General features: G+C 41.2%; 2 protein-coding genes across 2 annotated transcripts in view; both read right to left on the reverse strand.

The window, feature by feature from the left end:
- Nucleotides 1–844: 844 nt before the first annotated feature.
- EAPP (E2F associated phosphoprotein) lies at nucleotides 845–10,455 on the reverse strand. Its single transcript, XM_050953970.1, has 6 exons — nucleotides 10,293–10,455; nucleotides 8,803–8,984; nucleotides 4,983–5,081; nucleotides 4,128–4,251; nucleotides 3,354–3,470; nucleotides 845–1,467 (listed from the first exon to the last, which is right to left on the reverse strand). The coding sequence occupies exons 1-6, from the start codon at nucleotides 10,364–10,366 to the stop codon at nucleotides 1,191–1,193; spliced, it is 873 nt and encodes a 290-aa protein (XP_050809927.1). The 5' UTR covers nucleotides 10,367–10,455; the 3' UTR covers nucleotides 845–1,190.
- A 3,804-nt stretch (nucleotides 10,456–14,259) lies between these two features.
- The window catches only part of SNX6 (sorting nexin 6), a 53,455-nt gene continuing 39,735 nt past the window's right edge, over nucleotides 14,260–27,979 (reverse strand). The window contains exons 13-14 of the mRNA XM_050953936.1: nucleotides 27,508–27,593; nucleotides 14,260–14,968 (exon numbers count right to left, since the gene is read on the reverse strand). Of these exons, the coding sequence (XP_050809893.1) occupies nucleotides 14,915–14,968; nucleotides 27,508–27,593 (140 nt within the window). The 3' untranslated portion in view covers nucleotides 14,260–14,914. The remainder of the gene's footprint in view (nucleotides 14,969–27,507; nucleotides 27,594–27,979) is intronic.

Here is a 27,979-nt window from a genome sequence, read left to right on the forward strand (position 1 = left end):
TGTTTTTCAACCAGTGGGTTGTGGGCCCCAAAAGAACCAACAACAAAAGGCAATCTGGGAGGTTGAGGCACTGAAAATGTTATTAGTCATGCAAAGAAAATCTCACTCCATGTCCACCTTTATCCTTCAAAGTCAAGTATTCTGTCAACTTCTCAAAATACATACACTAATTATATAGGCTTATAACTGATAGTTTTCATTCTCACTTTTATAAGTAAACGCAAGGAGGTAATGAAAATATTTCACTGAATAAGTCATCACCAATCTGAAGAGTCTGAGAAATACTGAGAAACACAGCAACAGAAAAAGTGCTCTTAGGTAATCAAAACCAAGAGGCTAGCTTCTGGGAGTATGCTTTGTCAAGCAGATTAATGAATCAACCATTAACTTGACAGTGACTTTGAAATGTGGTTGACAAAAAGTCCAAACTACCAGATAAGAAAAGCCATTCATTGTTGCCATAAAAAAAAAATTGTCAGTCTACTAAACAAAGAGGAAAAACAAACAGCTATTTCCATGACAACAGAATTGACTGTATACACATCTTTTTCTTAAGACATGTCCATCAGTCATCACAAATGGGGAAAAAATGTAACAGAAAACACAAAAAAGCCTATCTTACTTACCTACAATCGATAATTAAAGCTCAGGGTTTTTTTAACTCTTAAGTTTAAATATTTTTGCTTAAATGAGATGTGCAGGGAACAAAGCAAAAAGAATACAAAACCTTCCAATGTTCATAAATAAAAACATCCATATTTAGACACTTTAGTGGGGTCAGTATCCAAATACATCAACACAATCAGCACCTTAAAAATCACTCAATCCAAGTATGGAGAAGATCTCTAGTTTACAGCATTTTTATTCTAAGCAACAGTTTAACACACGTCAACATATTGCATATGTACATGAGCAATGGTTCTAATACACAAAAATATTGCATACTATGTATATGAATTTAAACTCTCTATGCTTTTATCATTATCTGAGGGACTGAGAGAATATTGCTCCCAAATGTGATCAGTTAACTGTATCTCTTCCATGAAGTTTTACAAAGATTCTTTCAATGACTGTTTAAGACTTTTCAAATGATACAAAAGGGTTTTGTCTTTTTTTTTTTAAAAGGATAAAATATTGTCCACATTTTTGAGATTTCATACAGTCTTAAACAGCACAGCTGTTTTTCCACATTAACAGTGACTTGCTAGAACATTGAAGAAATGGAAAACTTCATCTTTATCCAAGACTGCCACTTCAGTTGAACATTCGGTACATTTGACTGGATGATATACTTCCTCCTCTTCCTGATTTGTTTGCCCAGTGATGATCTCATTGCTGTGTTTCATTTTCTTATGCCTTTTCTTTATTTTCTTGTTCACCGGGCCTTTGTATTTTAGGACCTCTTCTTTGTTAACTGAGCAGTTCATCACAAACATTGCTCTGTACTGTGTTTTGTAGGATTCATGTCTAGGAAGAAGAGAAGAAAATGCAACAGTCATATTGTCCGATACAATTCTGCTTCCACAAAACTGGTTAACACTGCTGAAGGTAGGATTGAAGACAGGAAACACCAAATCAAAGGACTAGCAACCTCTCAAAAGTGAAGTCTTATAAACAAAGCAAAAATCACAACTACAAAAGCCAGGAAAATGTAGCATTTCTTTAGTTTTGAAGTTAAGCTATGTAAAAATAAATAGATGCTTATTTTGATAAGTATCCCTGAACTACATAGCTATATTACTATGGAATCATGAATGGTGATTTATGGCTAAAAATGGGACAAAGATTAGAAGCCAGAATTTGAACCATCCTTTGCCCCCCAACATGAAATATTCAAAATCATTTTAAGCCTGTCATTTCTCATGATTCAGATCAGTCCAAAACTAATTTTGTTTTTCAGAAAAATGTTTATGAACCACAAATCTCATGCCATTTAAATTACTATCTTAAATTGTTAAATTTTTGAGCTAATATATTTACCCTAGAAAGATCAATTCAGATCCAACCTTCAGGACAGCATTCAAGGAAGGGGTCACACACACTATAATTTGTAATTTGCCTGTTTCCATCCTAATAAAATTCTGTTTTACTGTTCCTCAATTCAGCTCCATGCTGTATGTTCCCAACTCTTCCCGGCTAAGATGATCATTCAATCACGAACCTGACCCAGACATACCTAGCTTCTCTCATTCAGTTTTGGCTTTCAAAGACTTTTCTCAGTATGAACAGTGACTTCCTCTATTTTAGTCAAGCAGTTCTTTCAAAGCTTGAAACACCAGGCAACTGCCATTAAGGTAAACAGATAAGAGAGCTCAACACTTCTCAGGACTGGGCCTTTGTGAGCATCATTATACACAGTCTCGAAAATCTACATCTCAAGAAGAGTGTGCAACTTTTGTATGCAGCACGGAGCCCAGAAGGCTAAAGAAGACCAAGTGAGAAGTACAAAGTGTAGCAGATGGCAGCCACGAGTTCAGAGAGGAAGGTGTTAAATTTTTCCCCCTCTCAAATTTTTGTTAAGATTTCTCTCTTCAAAATCTGGGACAAGGTGGGTACCAACGCAGTTACAATATTAAGAAAATTAATTCCTAGGTGTCAAGAATGTAAGACTAGGCATCAAAGATCATTATAATGCTTAGCATAGTGAAGTCCAGACTGAGTTAAAAATCATTTGAACACTCCAGAAAATTGTTTTGGGCAAGAGCAGAGGCATTTTCCTGCAGCTCAGCCAAACATGTACTACTATATATGAACGCAGTACCTTCATCTCAATGTCCTGTATACACTCTGGAATACCAGTTCACTGTGACCCAATATTCTTTCATAATATCAACATATTGCTAGGATATTTACTAATCTGCCTGTGACTACCACTTTCCCCCCAAACTCAAACTCTTGCTTAGCTGAAAAACTATCAATGTACCACAAAACTGAGTATCATTTGAGTATTTGATCATTTAGTCACTAAGAGTTTGAGCCAAGCCACTAACAAATTGACTGAAAATACAGCTGACTGACTGGTTTGCAAAATAGACAGGATCTTTAAGATTAATGCTTCTGAAAAGCATTAGATATAGTGCAAATGACTGTCTCATAAATATTCAGTGAATTTGCAAAACACTCTTCTACATATTGCTTATTTCCATATTGGTCCCACCCCGATCTCTCTACAGAAAAATCACTGCTGAGCCAAAGTGAAATATAATTGCATGCATGTGTTGAATCCACACCTTTACTTCCATAATGACACATCTGCTCAGTTTAAAATTAATAAGTGTAAATTACATATTTCACTGCAGCTGAAAATAAGACATTACAGAAAGATCATTTCATGTTTATGATTCAGTAATTACCTCTGACAATCAAAGCACAATGTAGTCATGCAAGCAGGGCAGTTCAAAACAGCATCACTGTTTGGAATGGCCGGAGGTTTGAACTGCTGCTGCTGAGTTCTTCTTATATTTTGGTACCTACCGAGAAGTAAACAAACAGGTGAAAATATCCATCTCTGCAGGTTACGCATCCAGACTGACCCTTAAAGCTGTATTTACCACCAAAAACCCCAGACAGCAAATGTTTGATACCTCTGGGAACCCTGCTCTCCCAGTCCAAAGTACACAGATTCAAATCGCTGGAAAAAAATAAAGCGCCAACATTTGTCTCTCACCCTCATTTTTATATTTTATTGGTATGAATGGGTTTTTAATTTGCTCAGGAGTTTGACTCTTAACTGAGTGTGGATTTTTGTGTCATGATCCTTTGTGCTGCGTGAAGTAGAGTGCATTTTTTCTAGTAATCACCAAAAGCCATTTAATTCTGCTTTCATCAGTTCTTGTTAAGCTGCAGAATCTAGTTTTCCTGCAGTCTGAGGGATTTTTACTTCATACACCCCCCCAAAATCCCACAGAAAAGAAACTCCGGGCTCTTTCCATTTTATCCAAACACTCTTTTTCTGCCTCACTAAATTCCAAGCCTGTCAAAAACAAAAATGCATTCATGCTAGTTTCAAATGAAGCTCTGAATCAACGAAACAGCTTTTAGACATACTGCCTTTACAGCACAGTCTGTTAAGTTACTCGGCATATTCAACAATATTTTCAAGGGTTAAAATGTTTACAGCTGCTTACCCTCGTCTCTGAGAGTCCACCCACTCTTGGTCTCGATCATCTTCTTCTGGATCATAGAGTAGCTCATCGTTAGTAGGAATCCGGCGCTGCTGATGTCTTTTTTTTTTCCTGGCCACCTGTGTACCTGAGAGATTTGGGCAAACATAGTTGAATCTCCCAAATAATATGATCCATTAAACAGAAAACTAATATCTATTTCAGGGGTCCACAACCTTTTTCTTTCTGAGCCCCTCCACTCTCCAACATGCTATAAAAATTCCATGGCCCACCTGTACCACAACTTTTTTCTGCAAATCCAGTAGATTAAAAGCCGCTAGCATTAGGAACAGCACACAGGGCAGTTGCCCAGGGCCCCATAGCACAGGGGGCCCCTGCGAAGCTAAGTTCTTAGGCTTTGGCTTTTGCCCTGGGTAGTGGGACTCAGGCTTTGGCTTTCTGCCCGGGGGCCCAGTGAGTCTAACGCTGGCCTCTCTCTGGTTTATTTTGGCGGACCCCCTGAAACCTGCTTGCAGCCCCGTCACTGAGAACCAATGTTCTATGTAACTAATTAACCAAAGCAACAGTTTCTACTTCATTTTTGCTGTACTGAAATCACTAAAAATCCCCATTAAAACAAAGACTTGGATCACTGCTGCTGAACACTGTCACAGAAGGATTAATGCAGCACTAGGCTATATAAATTCTCTCTTTTTCAGAATTTTGGTGGTGGTGTGAGATAACATACATGCCCCCAACCAAACCACCTGCCCTCCAGACCCTCTCCAGTCACAGTCTCAGACTTTAGAGAGGACTCTTCAAGGTCTGGAGCAGGGTATATGGCTATAGAGGTGGCCAACTCTTTCCTCAGTCATTTACCTACTTTATCTTCATCCTCCGAATCAGAGTCAAAATAAATGTCGTCATAGTACTTTGTAGTGGTGACTGTTCCAGCTTGTCCAGTACTTGAGGAAGTACCTATTTATGAAATTATAACCAAACAAAATAAGAAAGCACCAGAATTAGCCATCATGAGTCCAATATAGAGAAACAGACTATATCTCTAAGAGTGAATTCAGGAAGAGGGATCACCAAAGGCACATTCCCTGTAACTGTTTGAAAAAGCAACTGGGATCCCATTCTTATGCACATGTGTAACTTCACCCTGTGAGTAGTCCCAGTGAAATCAATGCATGGATGATGATATGGTTAGTTTAATATTTAGGAGATTTAATAGCACTTACATAACACTTTATTTAGAGTTTAAATTTAGACACATTAGTTGAGAACCTGTCTAAAATTGAGACATATCAGTTTATACCAGTAACTCACTAGCTGATGAGTCTAACTTTATCTCGAAAATAAAAAGTGTTATATAAATGCTATTAAATCTCCTAAACGCTAAACTGATCGTACCGTGCTCCATGCACTGGCTTCAATGGGACTCTTCACACTGCATAAAGGTACACACACTGAAGTCTTTGCAGGATTGAGGCCTAAATTATAAAATGCACCTACATCATCTTCTCTAGGCACAGATATACCAATCATAAAGCAACTAATGGACATAATGTCAGCTCAAAAGGATGGTCAGAGTATAGTCTGGGGTCATCAAAGCTATCATTTGCAAATTATGGAACTCTACCTAGGAAAGTGTTACATGGCCTCTTTGGTAATAAAGATTATTAACTGGAAACTGTGCACAGGTTCACATCTGTCCAGCTAACTGGAAAAACGAGATTTATCTTGCTGAAATGTCTGCAAATCAAAGATCCTGTTTAAAATAGACCTTTTAATAGGTGACTTGGGAAGATAATTAAGAATATCTCACTATGCATTTTGTAACAGGAACAAAGAAACACATGGTCTCCTCAAGAGTAAGAAACTAATCCCCTTGGCTATTATGTCACTCTGAATCAAAAAGAACAGAAATATCTCAGGGAAGCACTCTGGGGATGGAAAGTTTTGGCTATTCAGAAGCAGCTTTTAATCCTGCTGTGAGAGAGGTAATTATACTCCCAGTTCATAGACTAGCTTTCGAAATACACCTCTACTCTGATATAATGCTGTTCTTGGGAGCCAAAAAAATCTTACCGCATTATAGGTGAAACCACGTTATATCGAACTTGCTTTGATCCACTGGAGTGTGCAGCCCCCCTCCCCCCGGAGCACTGCTTTACCACATTATATCCGAATTCATGTTATATCAAGTCACGTTATATCGGGGTAGAGGTGTATTTTTTAATCGGTGTTCTGTCAAGAGGCTAAGGTTTAAAATCTTTTCTTTGCCTATTAACACATTTTGATTTTAACTAGTTCCAATCTGATAGCTTTTTGAGAAAATAATGACACTGTTTGAAGTGTATGTTACTCACTCTAACTGATTACATTCAAATATACTCCTCCTACCAGCACCATTTTCCCTTATAAAAAACACAAAATAGAACTGAATGCTGTTTGCTATATAATGATACATTAGCCAACACCAATGCTTTAAAACTGTGGCACACCCAGGGACTGAGGTTTACCAAGTTCAACACATCAAACACCATTCTTTTCCTTCTGAGGGTATGGCTACACTTGCAGCTGTACAGTGCTGCCATGGGAGTGCTCCTCATGGCAGCGCTTTGAAGTGCAAGTGTGGTCGCGGCCCCAGCGCTGGGAGAGAGCTCTCCCAGCACTGCAGGTACTCCACCTCCCCGTGGGGATTAGCTTACAGCGCTGGGAGCGGCACTGTTTACACTAGCGCTTTACAGCGCTGTAACTTGCTGCGCTCAGGAGGGTGTTTTTTCACCCCTGAGCGAGAAAGTTGCAGCGCTGTAAAGCACCAGTGTAGCCAAGGCCTGAGAAGGGAATCCTTGTAGCTGCTTTAGATGCCTTAAAAAACACTTGATTTTCACTTAAGAATGTTCGGAACATTACAAGTGCTCAGAGAGAAAGCAAAGCTTTAAAGCCTACAAAAGCAGTGTGAAGATTGCTCAAAGCCACTAAGGTCAGACCAGCACCACTAAGCTTAAAAAGTGGCTGTGTTATCTAAAATGCTAGTCAAAGACTAGAAACATTTATTCTTTGACAGCCATGGTAAACCACAGATGTGTGTGTCTTGGAACAAATATTTGTACCATGTCCAGATTAGCATTTGCAATTCTGTTAGTTAACACAATTTAATCAGCAATCAATTCACTCAAGTTAAAACAGAATCTCAGAGTTTGGCTATACTTGCAGCTGTACAGCGCTGGGAGTTATAGCTGTCTTTGTACAGCTGTGTAGGGAAAGCACTGCAGTGTGGCCACACTGACAGCTACAAGCGCTGCCACATTTGTAGCATTTGCAGCGGTGTTGGGAGTGGTGCATTATGGGCAGCTATCCCAGCGTTCAAGTGTCTGCAACGTGCTTTTCAAAAGAGGGGTGTGGGGTGGAGTGTGACAGGGAGTGTGGGGGGGAGAGAGAGAGTGGATTTTTGGAGCTGACACTGTGTCAGCTCCCTGCCTTGCAAATTCCGACCACTTCCCCCACCCCTCTCTCATTCACTCTTAGATGCAAATAGCCTTCAGACCAGATAAGCAGCTGCTCCGATGGACCCCCCCTCCCCTGCTGTTTCTCTCCTCAAGCAAACACTAGCTGTGGACATTCCCTGCCTGTCTCTGCTCAAGCAAACAGTAGCTGTGTTTGTTTTCCTCCCGGAGCACCGAGTTCACAACAAAACAAAGAGATGCATCATAACAAAACAAAGACAGTTCTTTCGTTAAAAGCATTATGGGAAAATTCCGGAGGTCAGTTACAGCGTAGTAAGATTAATCGCTGTTTACACTGGCACTCCAGCGCTGCAGCACCAGCACTGTTCCCTTTATTCCTCTCGTCCATGTGGAGTACAACCAGTGCTGTAGCCAGGGAGATACAGTGCTGTATGTGCCTTGCCAGTGTGGACAGGGAGTAAGTTGCAGCGCTGGTAGTGGCTTTACAGCGCTGCAACTCTCCAGTGTAGCCAAGGCCTCAAACTCTACTCTAGAAAAACCCTTTAGTGTAGCTCTATTCTCCAATTAAACTCTTCTAGCTCTGGGGGCTCCTGGGCAGTAAGCAATTTCTTTTTCACTTTGTAACATAAGTAGTATTTTATTTTTACTTCTTTCCTCTCTATTGCCAGTAGGTGACCACTTCCTAGAGCCCCAGGTCATAGAGGCTAAGTCCCATATGTCAGAAGTGGTGGCTGACAGCTCTGAAGATGGAGGGAATCTGCTGCCTGTTGTCCCTTCTATGAGCAGGTGATCCAAATCCTGGCAACATCAGGGAGCCACTGGAGGCAGGGGGAGAAGTACAGCCCCAGCCCCAGCCCCAGCCCCTCATGTACAAGAACAGGACTGGAGACTCCCTAAAAAGGAGCAGTGGACCAAGGAAGGCAAGCCACTAAATGAAAGAGCAGAAGCTCTGCAAGACCAAGAAAGGAAGAAAAATCCTGGAAAGCATGAAATGCCCCATTCATCTAAATGAGCACTGGGACATTGATAGTAGTTTAAATTTAAATGGCTAGGTGAACTAGTTAATTGCTGATCATTTTAGCACAAATATCCAGCTATGATTATCAGTGAACACACCATAATCAGTGAACACACCAAACTGAAGAGTCAAATAATGCATTAACTTAGCCACCCTATAATTGACTATTATATAGAAGAGCAAATACTAAAACAGATATATTTACCTGTTTCTAGTGACTTCCACTTGCTTTCCATAGTTTTCATGGTGCAGTTTAGTTCTGCCTCCATTTCCTTTTGAAACTCATCTTCACTTGAAGATTCACTTTCTCCAGTAAGGCACTCCCTTATCAGTTTGCGCTTCTGATCGGGAGTGCCATATAAAAGCACATCCACTTCATCTTCTGAGCTATAGGATATTTAAAGTATTAAAATCTATTATTATTGGTTTAAAATATCAACCTTTCTATTGATGCAATAAAAATCTCTTTTGAATTGTTCTGAAGTATTGGAACAACTTATCTGTCTAATGACTGGACATATTTTACCATTTTAGTTGGACTACTGCTGCATTTTGGCCTATATAGTAAGGCCACAATCCTGCAATTGACAGTGAAGTCAGTGGGTCTGCGGATAAGCACAACAATCTACCTATGCATTGTCAACTGCAGGACTGGCGTCTTAAATATTTCAGTTTAAACAAAAAATTATTGATTGTAAGTTAAAAAAAAAAAAAAAACACAGCAGCAAGTTTTGAAAAAAGTCCTAGAAAATTGTTTCCTTTAAAGAAGGAAATTGCATTTGAGTGACATTGTATACTGTTCACCATAAATTACAGCCTGCCTCCCTTCCAGTATATGTTCCTTGTGGTTCATTTCTTGGCAATGCACAGCAGCGGTGCAATAAGAAACTTCTATGTGTGGTGACACAGTGTGGGAATCGAGGAGTCAACAGTGCACAAGACCATTTTTAAGAAGTCTTTATGAGAATGTAAGATGTGTTCCTGTAGGGCTCTTGCAACGAACCATGTATGCTTACTTACACTGATGCAATCACAGTGCCAATAAACCTATACATTTAGTTTTCAGAGTGTTACAAGGCACTACAATAACCCAAAACAAACAATGAAAATAAAACAAAGTAGGACTAGAAACTGAAATGGGAATATAGATAAGCCTGGGAGAATTCTCTTTTAAAAGAAATAATTTCAACAGCTAATACTAATATGTACTTTTAAACATTTTTCAATGGAGACAGTCTCAATTGCACAAACCTATGGGTTTTAAGGATTTATTATCCATTTAAAATTTTTACAGCAGCAAGAAATGATGGATGGATCAGATCTGAGATTGAAAAAGGTAAAGAGTCATAAGCAGGTGTTTCAGCAGAGCCGAAACGAGCTTTACGCCGCATTTGTTACATCAGGTGTTATGCTCATTAAGGTGGGACTCTACGGAGTTCTCCTGCAGGCTCGCTCACTTCACTGTCTGTACATTCCGGTTACTCTACGCTGGGCGTGCGGGTGCTGGAGTCATTTCTAGCCCCCGCAGGCCGAATGCGGAACTTTATTGGAAGAGGAGAGTAAAGAAGCAGGATCTTCGCGTGACCCCTCGGAGTCCCGCCCGTCTCTGCCCGCGTCAGTCATGGGGACACCAGGCCCAGTCAGGCTCTGCCGGGGACTCTCTCACCCCCCTCCCCTCCGCGGGTCGCTCGGTACCTGCTCTGCCCCGGCTCCTCATCGCTCGGCTCCTCGATCACGTAGGGATCCTCGTCCTCCCGCAGGCGGCTCATGGCGACACCCGACCGGCTCCCTCTCTGCTCCGGCCGCCCCGCTCCGCTCGGTGCAGCGGCGAACTCGGTCCCCAAGCCCGGTCTGCCCGGAAACCTGCTCCGCCGCCCGCTTCCGCTCCTGCGCCCCGCCCCGACTTTGCTAGGCCCCTGCGAGCGCTGCGGCAGCGGCCAAGAGGCCACCGGGCTCCTTCTTGGGGTCCGATCCCCGGATCAAGGAGGCCGCCCACCTCCGCCTGCCTTTATCCAAGCGCAGCAGCACGGGAGAGCCACGCACTGATAGGGGCTAATGCACGGGGTAGGGTGACCAGACAGCAAATGTGAAAAACCGGGGCAGGGGCTAATAGGCACCTATATAAGAAGGAGACCCAAAAATCGGGCCTGTCCCTAGAAAACCGGGACATCTGGTCACCCTGTTGGGGAAGGTGCAAGCCCAGTGCCATAAACTGCTTTTTACAATGGTGCAACATCCCCCGCCTCCCTAAAACCTTCAGCGCTGTGAAAAACTTCACTCTCTAGTCTGATCGCGGGAGTTAGGCCGATGTAACCCACTGTAATGGGCGGTATTCTTCCAGCTCAACTGACCTACCAACCACCTCTTGGAGGAACGGATTAACTACAGGGATGGAACAAACACTGCTGTTGCTGTAGGAAGTTTAGAGTCCTATTTTATCTATTTCCTTTTTTTTCAGGATATGTTTCGTACTCCTTTTCTCCTATAGTCTGATTATAGATTATGAGCTCCTCAAAATACCTACATAAAAGAAATGATCCCTAAAATGAATAGCATATTATTATAAACACAACTGGAAATAATGATATCCACGTGTAGTCACTGGAAATGTTGATTTTCAAACTTGGAAGCTAAACAATCCAATGCATGATGCAAGCAGTATTTTCAGCATCAGCTCCTCTTTAAGGGCTTGTCTAAAGTCAGGAATTTATACCTGTGTAGCTACATATCTGTACAATCCCCCAGAGTAAAGGGAGGTTTGCACTGTGCATCTTACTCTGTTTGAAACTACTTCTGTCATGAGACCCAAAAATGGTATATCAGTGTGAACCCATGCAGGAGATCCAGTTATTGGCATATTAACTCACTTCTGTCTGGATCTTCAACACAAAACCCGTTTATCCAAATCCCTGCTGCGCTGCCAAGTGTCCACAAAGCAACACAAGCAGCAATTCCAAGATTGAATGGGAGTTATGAAGCAGATAACAAGGTATAGACCAGTGGCTCTCAACACCCTCCCCACCCCAACCACTTGAAAATTGCTGATGGTCTCAGTGGACCACTTAATGATCTTTCCAAATGTTGTTTGTACTGTTAGCAAACTATTGTAAAGTGCTTTGGATAAAAGTGCTATATAAAAAAAACAACATTTTTTGTTCTACAAATAATATCAGTAGTCTTAACTTTCTAATGCAATGGATGTGCCCTCTCTCCTCCGCCACAGCAGCCCCTGAGCTGGGGCTGGGAAGGAGGGGGATCTCTCCCTGGCAACTGCAGCCCTGGAGCTGGGGAAAGAACCTCTTTCTCTGGCCACCATAGCCCTGCACCTCCTAAAGTCCCCCAACCCCCTCTTCTCACCCTAATGCCCCCTCCCACTTACATCCCCTTACATGTGCATCTTCTCTAGAGTCCAGGCACCTAATTAGTGGACCCACGCCTGCACACACCTTAGAATGGAGCTTGCGGACCACAGTTTGAGAACCTGTGGTATAGACACTTTTGCACAGGTGCTCTAGAAAACAGAACCACAGCTCTGGAAAAAGGCTTATGGTTCAAATCACTAACCAAAGACTCAGGCCTCGTCTACACTGGCAAGTTTCTGCACAGTAAAGCAGCTTCTGTGGTGTAACTGCCACTGTGTACACACTACCAAGCCACTTACTGCACACAAACTGCGCAGCTGCAGCACTGTAAAAACAACACCCCAATGTGTACAGCTTTCTGCGCTCGGGCTACACCAAGGTCTATTACAGCGGTCCTCTGAAGGTATCCCACTGAGACACATGGCTATAAAGGGTTAAACATCCTGCACAATAACCCTCAAAAGACATGTGGAGAGATGATGTTTGTGTTTTTGTGTATTTACATATGTATGAGTAGGGTTGACAATATCAAGTCCCTGTCTATGCTGTATTCTGATAATTCAGAGATCAAAAGAACATCCTAGCACAGCAGTCGGCAACCTTTCAGAACCTTTATTCACTCTAATTTAAGGTTTCACGTGCCAGTAATACATTTTAACGTTTTTAGGTCTCTTTCTATAAGTCTATAATATATAACTAAACTATTGTTGTATGTAAAGTAAATAAGGTTTTTAAAATGTTTAAGCAGCTTAATTTAAAATTAAATTAAAATGCAGAGCCCCCCAGACTGGTGGCCAGGACCCGGGCAGCATGAGTGCCACTGAAAATCAGCTCGCATGCCATAGGTTGCCTACCCGTCCTAGCATTTAAATGAATTGTAAACACAGGATATCACTGTATTCATCTCTCTTTGAAATGTCTAGCAAATAATCTGTGAATGGTGGAGGAACAAGCAAAATTGCCTTATGTTGATTCTATAGCTAAGTACCGGCAATGGACCTCTTTCAAAGTCATCCTAATTACTCCCAACTTGTCGAAGACGACATGATATTGTATAAAAGATCCTTGGGTCCTGATTCTGTCATCTCAGATTTCCTTAAGCTTCATCAGGGGACGTTTGAGTCGCAAGACTGAGGTCTCAGTTATGGTAGTATGCCCTAACTATGATATTTGGACATTGGACTATAACCTATGAAGTGAATTCTAAAGGAACTCTTTGCAACTACAAAGCTCACCCTCTCTGCTATGAATCTAAACCTCAGTGAATTGAACTCATGGCTGTATGTATCGTGACAAAGTTCCTCCTCTACCTTGGTGTGTCCTGTGCTTATTGGCGGATTTTCTCGCCTCAGACACTCACCATGGGGGTCGGGGAACAGCACAGAGACCTTCCCCTCTGGTGGAACCCACAGTCCAGGTCAACGCTCCTGTTTCTGATCAGGAGTTGGGAGTTTGGGGGGAAGCTGCTTTACTGCGCAGAAACTTGCCAGTGTAGACAAGGCCTGAGTCTTTGGTTAGTGATTTGAACCATGAGTCTTCTTCCGGAGCTGTAGTTCTGTTGTGTAATTCCAGAGCACCTGTGCAGAAGTGTCTATACTACAACTCTTAGCAGCAGAAGAGGAAGAGATGCTCTGTAGGATAGCTGCCCAGAGTGCACTGCTCCAAATTCCGATGCAAGTGCCAAAAGTATGAACATGCTATTGCGCAGGCAGCTGACAGTGTGAACATGCATCCGCGGTTTCCCTTCAGCGCTCCCTGAATGGCGATGTAACTCTGCCAATGTAGACATATCCTAAGGATGCAAAGTCAGTAAGAGTCACAGCCCAAAACTTTGGCCAGGGGAACATGACCCTCTTCCCATTCCTGCCACTCCATGTCTAAATCGTTGTTTTTGGGGTTGTTTTTTGAGACAGAGCTACTTATGTTTAACCAAGAAGGGGCCGATTGCAACACTGTCTCTTTGACTGCCTCCCCTGCTGTCTAAACTCATGCTTTTGCCACTCTTCTTCCTCTTTCCTACTAAAAAACTGAACTCTTTTTAAAAATTACTTTCCTATAGAATAGTAACCAAGTCTGAAACAATGTCTAAGTGAAGTAGAGGATACCAGTAGATAAATTTGAAGGTTTATTAGCTTATCTAAGTGAGAAGAGTTATTGGAAGAGAGTCTAGCAGGAAGCAGGGTCAGTCCAATCCAACACTATTCAACAACTTGCTTCAGGGGAGGAGTGAAGAAAATGCTGATCAAATTAACCAAAATTTGCTACAAATGCCTATTTAAATTATTATAGATACGACTGCATAGTTTTAGAAAAAAATCACTGATTTCACAGTTTATTTTACAATAATTGGGATTAGTCTACAAGTTAAGGCAAACATACTAATGCATTTGCTTTTCCTTTTAAATCATAATTATAAAGGTTACATAAAGTTCTCCAAAATTTCTAAGAAATGTTCATTATTTGGAAAAAAAATCATTAAGATGCTTGATACCAGAACATGGAAAAACTAAGACAATGCATACAATGCTTTATAATAACAATATTCAAACATCTAATGGCAATATTTAATCCATTTGAACAATGCATTCAAATGGGCAACTTCAGAAATTACTTACAAAGGTAAATAAGATTGGCAGCCATACCATAATACTATTCATAACATGAACATAATTATATTGGCTACTTTCACAAAGAAACAGGACATTTGATTTCTGAACAATGAAAGCATACAATGATTAAATAAATGTGTGTCTGAATACATGTGCATAAATGAGTATGCTGTTGCTTCATATAGTCTGGAACTGCTTTCAGGAGTCTTCACTTTTTCAGAGATGAGGAGCTTATTTATGCATACTTTGCCAACTGATTTCTCTGGTGAGATGTAAATCCCTATTAAAAGTCATGAAAACAAAATCCAGAAGAAGGCAGCCCTTGTTAGTGGATGGACAGAGTGTTTTATGTGTCTCCATTTAGCACTGCCAGGCAGCTCTGCAGCAGCTGCAAGTTACCCTGTAGAAATAAAGAAAGAAAACAATGACCACATGTCCATATTTTCTGAGGTACAGAATATTTTTAAATGAAGATAAAATTACTTATTAAGCAGCATGGATAGCTATAAAACATTTGTAAAATATTTTCGTTTTAAGAAATTTTCATTTCTTAGAAAGTTCTGTTGAACACAGCAAGCCAATCGCAAGGAACCGCTAAACAGAAATTTTGAGATCTAGTACACTTTCTGAATTTGGTTAGTTTAAATAACTTCTCCACTGCATCTAATATCCTTCCCAAACATATCTCAACAAAAGCCTATTTGTGATACAAAAGACAACAAATTCACCATAGAGGTCTGTTAGACTCAGACTTTAAGGTCAGAAGGGACAATTATGATCATCTAGTCCGACCTCCAGCACAAATCAGGCCACAGAATCCTACCCATCCACTTCTATAACAAACCCCTAACCTATGCCCGAATTACTGAAGTCTTCAAATTGTGGTTTGAAGACCTCAAGCTGCAGAGAATCCTCCAGCAAGTGACCCATGCCCCACACTGCAGAGGAAAGCGAAAAACCTCCAGGGCCTCAGCCAACCTGCCCCGGAGGAAAATGCCTTCCCGACCCCAAATATGGCGATCAGCTAAACCCTGAGCATGTGAACAAGACTCACCAGCCAGCACCCAGGAAAGAATTCTCTGCAGTAACTCAGATTCCATCCCATATAACATCCCATCACAGACCACTGGGCATACTTACCTGCTGATAATCAAAGATCAATTGCCAAAATTAATTGCCAAAATTAGGCTATCCCATCATACCATCCCTTCCATAAACTTATCAAGCTTAGTCTTAAAGCCAGATATGTCTTTTGCCCCCACTACTCCCCTTGGAAGGCTGTTCCAGAACTTCACTCCTCTAATGGTTAGAAACCTTCGTCTTAATTTCGAGTCTAAACTTCCTAGTGTCCAGTTTATACCCATTCGTTCTTGTGTCCACATTGGTACTAAGCTTAAATAATTCCTCTCCCTCCCTAATATTAATCCCTCTGATATATTTATAAAGAGCAAGCATATCCCCCCATAACCTTCTTTTGGTTAGGCTAAACAAGCCAAGCTCTGAGTCTCCTTTCATAGGACAGGTTTTCCATTCAGATCACCCTAGTAGCCCATCTCTGAACCTGTTCCAGTTTGAATTCATCCCTCTTAAACATGGGAGACCAGAACTGCACACAGTATTCCAGATGAGGTCTCACCAGTGCCTTATATAACGGTACTAACACCTCCTTATCTTTGCTGGAAATACCTCGCCTGATGCATCATAAAACTGCATTAGCTTTTTTAATGGCCATATCACATTGGTGGCTCATAGTCATCCTGTGATCAACCAATACTCCAAGGTCCTTCTCCTCCTCTGTTACTTCCAACCGATGTGCCCCCAATTTATAACTAAAATTCTTATTATTAATCCCTAAATGTATGACCTTGCACTTTTCACTATTAAATTTCATCCTATTACTATTACTCCAGTTTACAAGGCCATCCAGATCTTCCTGTATGATATCCCGGTCCTTCTCTGTGTCAGCAATACCTCCCAGCTTTGTGTCATCCGCAAACTTTATTAGCATATTCCCGCTTTTTGTCCTCTTTTCTTTTAGAGTTAAATTCTCAGTTGTAAAAGGATGACTGATTTGTGTGGAAGATATTCTTTCAGGTGCGCCTCACTCAGAAAAGATAGTAATACTACTATTGTCAGATTATTCTCATAACAGAATTATTCATATTATTCAAATAACAGTGTATATCAGTAAAAATAAACTAGACGGGAATTTGATATATTTAACTTGGAGCAATACAGGAAAACAATCAATTAAATGCCCTAAACCAATCATTTAAAGGATGGTCCTATCCTGAAAAATTACAAAAAGTGGCACCTTATTCCTCAGACATGTTCCATGTATGTTACCACTTTGGCAGTGACAAAATAAAAAGCTAACTTGTTCGCACTGTAGAGACAGGAGCTATAGAAGAGTGATTATCAGAACTGTTAATCGAGTTTAAACTGCAAGGCCAAATCTGTCCCTGGTTGTACAGATGTAAATAAAAACAAGTTGGCAGGCAAAATCTTCACTACTAGTGATGTAGAAAGCAACAAACAACTTGACTTTCGATCCCAGACTGAGTTTACAGGGCTGGCAGTTAGAAATATATATTTACTTACAAATGAATCAAGTATGGGCTGGAAATCAGTGAGCTAACTATAGAACCCAACAATGCCATTATTAGAAAACAAGTTACCTTTTAGAATTTAAAGGAAGTTAAAAGGCACAGTGTGCTGTCTACCATCTGTTTTACACATCCCATTTCTAGCAATTTCAATTATCTAGCTCTGTTCTACAGTTACAAATTGTACTGAGTTTGTACTCCAATCTAAAGCTGAAGAGTATGGGCAAGAAAACAGGAACTAGTAAGAATGAACATCCTAATATTTCATCCAGTCCAATGAAAGATGGACAGACAAAACCCCATAATGCACAATTATACCATGCAAAAAGCTTCTTGATCCCAGTTAGTAATGAACATATACCCTGTCAAGCATGTGGACTGATGAATTTTATAGTTTTAAATTCTGTTCTTATTCAAATCCAGGTCTTTCTTGGTAACTATTGTAGCAGTGAGTTCCATCACTTTATGTATGATCTTAATTTCAAATTTGATTTTTAATGTAAAGAAGCTTTTCATATGTTTAAAAAAAAAAATCTACTGCTTCTGTTTAACCTATACAATGACTAAGATTCTTGGCATCTCCTCCTCATTCTTCTCCTCTCCAAATTAAGCAGTTCAATTATGTATAAAAGACTTCATATAAAAAAAAATATCTCACAGCCATCCCCCACTGTTGATTTTGTTTCCTTTGCCCTTCTTTGGAGAAATGAGAATCAGGTCAGTTAAAATTGCAAACACTAGTCTTGTCTGATCCTTTACCCCATCCATCCTCCACTCACTGGCAGCAGTCACCAGTACTCCACAAGTGAAACTAAGTTTTTCCTGTTGTGTATATGAATTACACCAACACAGTGTTATGTCCACCCTTCCAACTCATGTAAGGTGCAGGGAGAATCACCTATGTTGCTAGGTCATAGGAACTCAGGAGTCTGAGGCCCATGTTGGTAGACTGATAATGGCAAAGGTTGATCTTTGCCCGATGCTGGAAAGGTGAATGAGGTAGAGTGGAGCCTATAGTATGCTGGCAGAATAGACAAAATGTGTATGTACTGTATATGGATAGTAATACATGAGAGATTGTGGTCTCTGGCCTGTAACAGGACGATCTAGTTGCCAGCCTAGTATATGTAAAACATGTAAAATAGAGGATTTTGGATTCCAGCCATTCTACTGAACAACAGGCACTCTCATATCAACATGGGGAAATTATGTAGGAAACTCATTAGCATAAATGTTAATTAAATCCATGCATCAGTGGGAAAACAGATCCATTCAAGTTTAAGGGAAATCCCAACACTGACATATTAGAATGCATAAGTCACTTCTGACAAGTGGTACACCACTTAACTTTTCTGATCTGTGGTGATGGGCATTTTTTCCCCTTTCAGAATAGAACAAATTTCATATTCTAAGAATAGAACAAGTTTCATATACTAAATCTTTCAGATACACATCCCTCATAACCCCTACGTTTGGAGAAGACGACAAAAACCTGTATTAATGTCAAAACTGGGTTCTGTCCCACCTTACATATTTGAGTATTTAAATTTAATTGCCAGATCAGGATTCTGTAATGAGTTGTTGATTGAACTATGTAAGCTGCACTTAAGTTGCACTGTTCATCCTCACCAGTTCCAGAGTATGACCACCACCTTGTTTATGAACTGTAATTCAAGTTCAATGTTACAGAACTAAGATAGTTTTAAAGGGGTAACCAGGGTTACCTGTGACTTTCAAATGAGACAGCCAAATATTAAATACAGACTTCCACACTTACAGCTCAAGAGCTTTTATACGCATAATATATTGAATTTGTGAACCGAGTGAACTGCGAGAGTTGCGAATCGAGTGAGCTGCAAACAGAGGAGAAGCAAACAGAGGGAGAATGCCTAGGAACTGAGCTATGGTGGGTGCTGCATTAGTGGGGCTGTGTTGTGAGCTAACGAGGTGAATGTCTGACTGTCCACTGTGACCATTTGTCTGACTGGTGCTAGTTGCTGGCTGTTTGACCAGGTGTGTGTTTGTTCAAAAAGTGTGGCTGTTTGACCATTTGGGTTGTTTGTTTGAACAGCATTTCATAGTCACTATCACTGTCCTGGTCAGGTGGTCGATAATAGATCCCTACTGTTATATTCTTATTAGAGCAGGGGTCGGCAACCTTTCAGAAGTGCTGTGCCGAGTCTTCATTCATTCACTCTAAGTTAAGGTTTCATGTGCCAGTAATACATTTTAATGTTCTTAGAAGGTCTCTTTCTATAAGCCTATAATATATAACTAAACTATTGTTGTATGTAAAGTAAATAAGGTTTTTAAAATGTTTCAGAAGCTTCAATTAAAATTAAATAAAATGCAGAGCTCTCTAGACCAATGGCCAGGACCAAGGCACTGTGAGTGCCACTGAAAATCAGCTCGCATGCCGCCTTCGGCACCCGTGCCATAGGTTGCCTACCCCTGTATTAGAGCATGGAATTACTATCCATAGAGATTCTATGGAACATGTGGATTCATTTAAGATTTTTACTTCACTTGATTCTACATTTTCTTTCACATACAGTGCCACTGCTCCCTCTCGCACAACCTGTTCCGTCCTTCCGATATATTTTATACCCCGGAATAATTGTGTCCCATTGATTGTCCTCACTCAACCAGGTTTCTGTGATGTCCATTATATCAATATCCTCCTTTAACACGAGGCACTCTTGTTCACCCATCTTATTATTTAGACTTCTAGCATTTGTGTACAAGCACTTTAAAAACTTGTCACTGTTTATTTCTCTGCTCTTTTCTGATGCGTTAGATTCTTTTTTATGTCATCCATCTGCCACCCAGACCAGGAAACTCGAGAAGTGTGCTGCTTGGCTGGAGCTAGAATTCAGGCTGTGACAGATTGTCTGCCAAGACTGATCAAGCCTTTGGACCACTACCCCTTCCTGCTTCTTCACGTGGGCACCAATGATACTGCCAAGAATGACCTAGAGCAGGGGTCACTTCACACTATGTGGCTCTAGGAAGGAGGATAAAGGAGTTTGAGGTGCAAGTTGTCTTCTTGTTCATCCTTCCTGTTCAAGGAAAAGGCCCAGGTAGGGACCATCTAATTATGGAGATAAATGCGTGGTTGTGCAGGTGATGTCGGAGAGAGGGCTTTGGATTCTTCGACCATGGGATGTTGTTCCAGGAAGAAAGATTGCTAAGAAAAGATGGGATCCACCTAACAAAGAGCATCTTCGCAGGCAGGCTTGCTAACCTAATGAGGAGGGCTTTAAATTAGGCTCACTGTGGGATGCAGACCTAAGCCCTGAGGGAAGTGGGGACGTGGGATACCAGGAAGAAACACAAGGAGGAGGGTGCAACAGGGGAGGCCTCCTGATTCATACTGAGAAAGTAGGGAAATCGGCTAGTTATCTTACGTGCCTGTACACGAACACAAGAAGCCTGGGAAACCAGGAAGAACTGGAAGTCCTGACAGTCAAGGAACTATGATGTGATTTGAATAACAGAAACATGGTGGGGTAACTCACATGACTGGAGCACTGTCATGGATGGGTATAAACTGTTCAGGAAGGACAGTCGGAGGAGAAAAGGTAGAGGAATTGCACTGTATGTAAGTGAGCAGTAAGATTGCTTACAGCATCAGTATGAAACTGGAGAAAAGCCTGTTGAGAGTCTTTGGGTTAAGTTTAGAGGCGAGAGCAACAAGGATGATGTTGTGGTGGGCCTCTGCTATAGACCACCAGACCAGGAGGATGAGGTAGACGAGGCTTTCCTCAGACAACTAACAGAAGTTTCCAGATCACAGGCCCTGGTTCTCATGGGGGACTTCATCACCCTGACATCTGCTGGGAGAGCAATACAACAGTGCAGACAATCCAGGAAGTTTTTGTAGCATGTTCGGTACAACTTCCCAGTGCAAGTGCTGGAGGAACCAACTAGAGGCCGTGCTCCTCTTGATCTGCTGCTCATAAACGGGGAAGAATTGGCAGAGGAAGTAGAAATGGGTGGCAACCTGGGCAGCAGTGACCATGAGATAGTCGAGTTCAGGATCCTGATGCAAGGAAGAAAGGAGAGCAGCAGAATACAGACCCTGGACTTCAGAAAAGCAGATTTTTGACTCCCTCAGTGAACTGATGGGCAGTCATGGGCTAACATGAGGGGGAAAGGAGTTCAGGAGAGCTGGCTGTATTTTAAAGAAGCCTTATTGAGGGCACAGGAACAAACTATCCCAATGTGCAGAAAGAATAGCAAATATCGCTGGCGACCAGCTTGGCTTAACAGGGAAATCTTCGGTGAGCTTAAACACAAAAAGGAAGCTTATAAGAAGTGGAAACTAGGACAGATGACTAGGGAGGAGTATAAAAATATTGCTAAAGCATGCAGGGGTGTAATCAGGAAGGCCAAAGCACAATTAGAGTGGCATCTAGCAAGGAATGTGAAGGGTAAGAAGAAGGGTTTCTACTGTTATGTTAGCAACAAGAAGGTGGTCAGGGAAGGTGTGGGATCCTTCCTGAATGGGGGAAGGCAACCTAGTGACAGATGACGTGGAAAAAGCTGAAGTACTCAATGCTTTTTTTGCCTTGGTCTTCACCGACAAGGTCAGCTCCCAGGTTGCTGCACTGGACAGCACCGTATGGGGAGGAGGGGAGAAGCCCTCAGTGGTGAGGAGCCCTCAGGTTAAGGACTATTTAGAAAAGCAGGACATGCACAAGTCCATGGGGCAGGATGCAATGCATCCGAGGGTGCTGAGGGTGCTGGCTGATGGGATTGCAGAGCCATTGGCCGTTATCTTTAAAAACTCGTGGCCATCGGGGGAGGTCTCGGACAATTGGAAAAAGGCCGACATAGTGCCCATCTTTAAAAAAAGGATGGAGGAGAATCTGGGGAACTACAGGCCAGTCAGCCTCACCTCAGTCCCCAGAAAAATCATGGAGCATGTCCTCAAGGAATCCATTTTGAAGCACTTGGAGAGGAAGAAGATGGTCAGGAACAGTCAACATGGATTCACTAAGGGCAAGTCAAGTCTGACCAGCTTGACTGCCTTCTATGATGAGATAACTGGTTCTGTGGATATGGGGGAAAGCTGTGGACATGATATACTTTGACTTTAGCAAAGTTTTTAATACGGTCTCCCACTGTATTCTTGCCAGCAAGTTAAAGTAGTATGGATTGGATGAATGGATTATAAGGTGGATAGAAAGCTGTCTGGATCGTTGGGCTCAATGGGTAGTGATCAACTGCTCAATGTCTAGCTGGCAGCTGGTATCAAGCGAAGTGCCCCAGAGATCAGTCCTGGGGTCAGTTTTGTTCAACATCTTCATTAATGATCTGGATGATGGGATGGATTGCACCCTCAGCAAGTTCACGGATGACACTAAGCTGAGGGGAGAGGTAGATATACTGGAGAATAAGGATAGGGTCCAGAATGACCTAGACAAATGGAGGATTGGGCCAAAAGAAATCTGATGAGGTTCAACAAGGACAAATGCAGAGTCCTGCACTTAGAACGGAAGAATCCCATGCACTGCTACAGGCTGGAAACCGACTGGCTAAGTGGCAGTTCTGGGGATTACAGTGGATGAGAAGCTGGATATGAGTCAACAGCATGCTCTTGTTGCCAAGGAGGTTAACGGCATATTGGGCTGCATTAGTAGGAGCACTGCCAGCAGATCAAGCGAAGTGATTATTTGTCACTGTGAGGTCACATCTGAAGTATTGCATCCAGTTTTGGGCCCGCCACTACAGAAAGGATGTGGACAAATTGAGAAAGTCCAGTGGAGGGCAACAAAAATTATTAGGGGGCTGGGGCACATGTCTTATGAGGAGAGGCTGAGGGAACTGGGATTATTTAGTCTGCAGAAGAGCAGAGCGAGGGGGGATTTGATAGCAGCCTTCAGCGACCTGAAGGGGGGTTCCAAAGAAGATGGAGCTCGGCTGTTCTCAGTGATGACAGAACAAGGAGCAATGGTCTCAAGTTGCAGTGGGGGAGGTCTAGGTTGGATATTATAAAAAACTTTTTCACTAGGAGGGTGGTGAAGCACTGGAATGGGTTACCTAGAGAGATGTTGGAATCTCCTTCCTTAGAGGTTTTTAAGGTCAGCTTGACAAAGCCCTGGTTGGGATAATTTAGTTGGGGTTGGTCCTGCTTTGAGCAGGGGGTGGACTAGATGACCTCCTGAGGTCTCTTCTAACCCTAATCTTCTATGATTCTATTAATTTACTTTCTAGCAGTCACAAGCTACACAAACTTGCATAGTTTAGAACTTCTGGCGGTTTTTACTTGTCTAAAAAGGTACTACAGTAACAGCTTTACCCTCTTCTGGCAAAGGAGGGTAACAATTTAAATTCAGTTTTCCTTTTAGTTTTCCCTTTAGATACACTTTTAGATTTGTATCTGGAATTTACATAATCCCCCTTCCAAAAATTCAGTTCCAGAGAGGGGGCACGAGGCCTGTGTCACTCCCCATCTCATCGATTCTGAGAAAGATAAGGCTTTGAGGTACAGTGGACATCATTTACAAATCTACAGAACTTTTCATGAAAACAAGTTCTTATTCATAATTCCAGTATTTGGGAGGAAGGTTTAAAAAACAGCTTCTGGTGTTCAGTCAAATAGTAAGGAGATCGAAAGCCTGCCCCATAATTTTCATAAGAGAGAGACATACCCTTAAAGTTTTACTGGTCCCACCACTGACGTTATCAAAATAAGCCTTAGTATCAAAGCCTCCTACCTAATTCCTGAAGGGTCATTGCTGGGTTTTGTTTTCTCTCCTCTCCCACACACCATTTTTAACAGTTCCTTAAAATGAATATCCACCAGAGCCAAAAAAGGATCTCTTATTAAAAAAAGTGTTATTTGGAGGTCTGAAGCAGGTTTTTACCAGCATTCCATTTTGCCAGTGACTGTATGCCTACTATGACCATTCCAGAGATAGCAATCTAAAATCTGAGAGAGGCAAAGACAACTTGATCAGAACATTTCTATTTTGAATAAGCATCTCTTGATCACAGCCAAAACTATTCAAATGATCATTTTGAAGTTTTAAGTTTCCTTTGGATTGTTCTGAAGTAGTCAACTGCAATCATTTGATTCAACAGATCAGAGGAGTATCTAAAAATTTAAAAGTGGTCAGTGGAAGCTTAAAGGTAAATAATATAACTACAGTATCTTGCTACAGCTTCAGTTTATCTTTCACATTCTGTCACATTGTTAAAACAAAATTAGATTATGCAAAGGCATCAGGAGTTATAATAATTTCCTGAGATCTAAAAGGAATGCAAAATGCATTAGCATTTTGTGCCACGAGACAGACTAACAAGTACTAATCAGGCTTAATAAAAGAATTTAACTAACTAACTTAATCTAAGAATTGGTATTATTTCATAACCATAGATCAAGTTGATCAGAATTTTCTATTATGCATTCCCTTGCTCCATTAACAACGCTGTCTGCAGATCACATCGCTAATGTACAGGCTTTGCAATATTTGACAAAGCAGGACTTGGATACTATCCAAAGGAGTAAATACAGTGCTAGAGTTGAGAATGGAAAACTGAGAGCATTAGGTCAGAGACAAAGTGGAGTCTGAATTTATCAGTTTTTTCAAAGGTCTGAATCTGTGGCTAGCATTAGCATTACTATTCCCTGGAAAGTATGAATGCAAGTGAGGAAATCTGGGTAACTAAATCACTGGAGAGGGAAGGAATTTGCAGCATACATTAAAGCAAATAGTACAAAAGGAAGTACTATAGATTCATGACTACGTACAGATTCCAAGAAAACTGTCTATGCTTAGAAATCTAAGTTCTTATTGACTAAAATAAGAACTCAGTATTGGAACACAGTATTTGGATACACAATGTCCCAGATTCCCATCTCTGGTAAACTAAAAGCTAAAATTTTACACCGTTCCCAAAATATAAAGCATCTTTAGGACAAAGTGAAATGAGGACATTCAGGGCACCCCCTAGGTTTCTCTGTGTGACAGAGGTCCAATGGCAAAGGATTCACTGTTTAATACAAGCAGCTCCTGTCTGAGACTTGATAAACTTTCCAAACCACTCACTAGCACACCATTTTCATAGAGGTAGTATGTGAGGTCTCTACTGAAAGCTTGTAACCTATCGATAACCACTGCAAGATGTGTGTATGAGTAATATTTAAAGGAATAATGGAACTACAGTGAAAGTTATTCCTTACTGTCCTCAAGCAAAAGTGAGTCCCCAGGGAATAACATGCTTGGGGAGGGCCCATTAAAGTGGAAAGGAGCTGTCTCCCTTCCTGGCTAGCAGAGTACGTATTGTATTGCTCATCTGTCTACCTTTGCACCAACCCAGAAAAGTCAACGGAAAACCATCAAAGAAACTATAATAATGAAAGCCACTTGAAGTGAAAAAGGAACAACAGGACAGTGAAGGGATTGCCCTCTCTGTGAATAAAGACAAAAGACTGATTCAGTATGGGGGGAGTGGGGACGGGACAACACTAGACCCATTCACTGAGGAGGTACCTTGATAAGCAGGGTTGCTTCATGAAAGACTGTGTCCTAGCTACTTGGAGCTAGCAAGCACTGTAAAAGACTGAACTTTGAGAATCTACTTTATTAGATAGGAAAGGTAACTATTAATAAGTTTAGGCCCTCGTTTGCATTTTATGATTTTGCTTCGTATGTATCCACTTGTTTCCATCACTCACACTTGTTCCTATTTGAATCTCTATTCTTTCTTAAGTTTCCTTTTGTTTTACTATAATTGAACTCAAGTGCTGTGTGTGATACATGAGTGGTGGCCTAACGTGACAATGGTAAACTGGGGGACACTGTTCCTTTGGGAACAGAGGATCTGGGATTTCTGTAGATATTCGGTAGTCAGAGGCTAGATACCACAAGGAGACACTTGGAAGGGACTTGGGAGCTGGGGTGTATCTACTGTCAACCTGCAGGACCGGTATAGCCCAGAAGAGAGTGCTTGAGTGGCTGACAGGCTGGCTGTGTGAGGGAACTAACATCCAGCTGACGGAAGAAAAACTTCCTTGCCCTGGAGGCAGAGCGTAACAAGGTGACTCTCAATCCTGGGTGCCCCAAGAAGCATCACACTCAAACCAATATAAAACAAGAATTTTTTAAAATTTAAATTTTTTTAGAAGGCTAACGGTGAATCCAGCCATAAGAATCTGATCCATAAGAATTGAGTGAAGGGTCCCACATATTCTAGTACATAAATACATATTGAGTTTAGTTTAAGTTGGATGACAAAAGGACAAAGTAATGCAAAAAAGTTTACTTGAAAATTACATTTAAAAAAGCCATTTCCCCTCTCAGCATTAAAAAGGCATCCAATCTAAATTGTTTTACCTCAAACTGAAATGTCCAAACCAATTTAAACAAAAAGTTGCATGGATGTACCTTTTTAATAGATCTACACACATGCTTGAATTTCAAGTGTCTATCCCTAATTTCAGCCTAAAATATTCAAAACAGAGCCCCTCAGAAATAAGGTTTTAATGGAATCGGTGGCAAGTACAGACAATGGTAACAGTTGAATCACCTGTTCCTTCAGAATTCGCATTATTCAAGATAACTTTTCTGGAAAATTTCTTGGAATAAGACATTATAGCCAGTGTCTGCAGCTTTGTCAAAAGCAGTAAGCAATTATCTCCATAAAGACCAAAAAATAGTTGCTCAAAATGCATTTAAATGACATTTAAGGACAGTGCACTTAGGTTCTTTTGGGGGAAAATAATTCACCTCCTTAAAACCATTTAGCATGTTCAGTAAATTATCTGCAACTGAAGTTTCTTAGTCAACATCCTATGCTAGTGAACTAAAAGAAACCAAGGCTCAAAGGTATATTCAAGAATCTATACACAGATCTGGCCTCAGTGTCTTGCTCAGTGACAGACTTCCTGTATGAGCTTCAGGCATACTTTCATACCTCATTGGGAGGGGACTGAAAGGCTAAAATCCACTAATAATGGAGAAGGAAACTCAGATATTATGCTAATGAGAGTCATACAGGTACCTAGACAGATACTATCGGCAGCGATACTATAGTCAATGCATGAGATTTTCTATGGGATGGAAATGTTCAAAAAGAACTGAAGGCACTTAGGAGCACAAGTCCCATTCAAAGTCTGTGCCTGCACCCCTATTCTCCATAGTTTACAACTTTATAAAAGTTAGCCTTCCAGCTGAAGCTGCTCATACTTCATATCAGCACCGACTGAACTTTTTGGAGGGGGAGAGTAAATTACATAACTCAGAAATGACCAAACTGATCTTATCCAAGTATACACAACATGGAAAAACGGATTTAAATACCAGTCAAAATAAGTTTTGATTACCTTAGCATGCTTCAGTTCCAATTCTGCAAGTTCCACTAGATTCTTTCGGAATGCAGCAACTCTTCTTGTTTTAAAGTCTACAAGTTCTGTAAAATATAATTTGGGATTCCATTAAAAACAGTGTCAGTGCATTCAAGCATTACAACACTTTCCTCTTGGGATGGGGAGGAAAAAAAAATAATCACAAGTTTAAGACTAAGACCAAAACTTGGGCTCAGAGCTATTGCAGCATTGTTAAGGTATGTCTATATTGCACTTAAAAACCTGCAGCTAGTCCGTGCCAGCTGGCTCAGGCTCAGAGTGTTTGGAGTAAAGGGCTATTTAATTATGGTGTAGACGTTTAGGCTCAGGCTGGACCCCGGGCTCTCAAACCCTATGAAGTGGGAGGCTGCAGCCCAAGCTCGACATCTATTCTGCAATTAAACAGTCCCTTAGCCAAAGCCCCTTGATCCTGTGCCATCTGTCATGAGCC

The sequence above is a fragment of the Gopherus flavomarginatus genome, chromosome 5, assembly GCF_025201925.1.
Source record: "Gopherus flavomarginatus isolate rGopFla2 chromosome 5, rGopFla2.mat.asm, whole genome shotgun sequence".
NCBI classification, from domain to species: Eukaryota; Metazoa; Chordata; order Testudines; family Testudinidae; genus Gopherus; species Gopherus flavomarginatus.

Excerpts from the sequence above, each read along its gene's own strand:
- EAPP (XM_050953970.1), bottom strand. The coding sequence starts at position 10,366 with ATGAGCCGCCTGCGGGAGGACGAGGATCCCTACGTGATCGAGGAGCCG. Across the intron at positions 3,471-4,127 it reads GTGGACTCTCAGAGACGAGG|GTACCAAAATATAAGAAGAA; the intron begins GTAAGCAGCTGT and ends ACTTCTCGGTAG. Across the intron at positions 1,468-3,353 it reads TTGTGCTTTGATTGTCAGAG|ACATGAATCCTACAAAACAC; the intron begins GTAATTACTGAA and ends TCTTCTTCCTAG.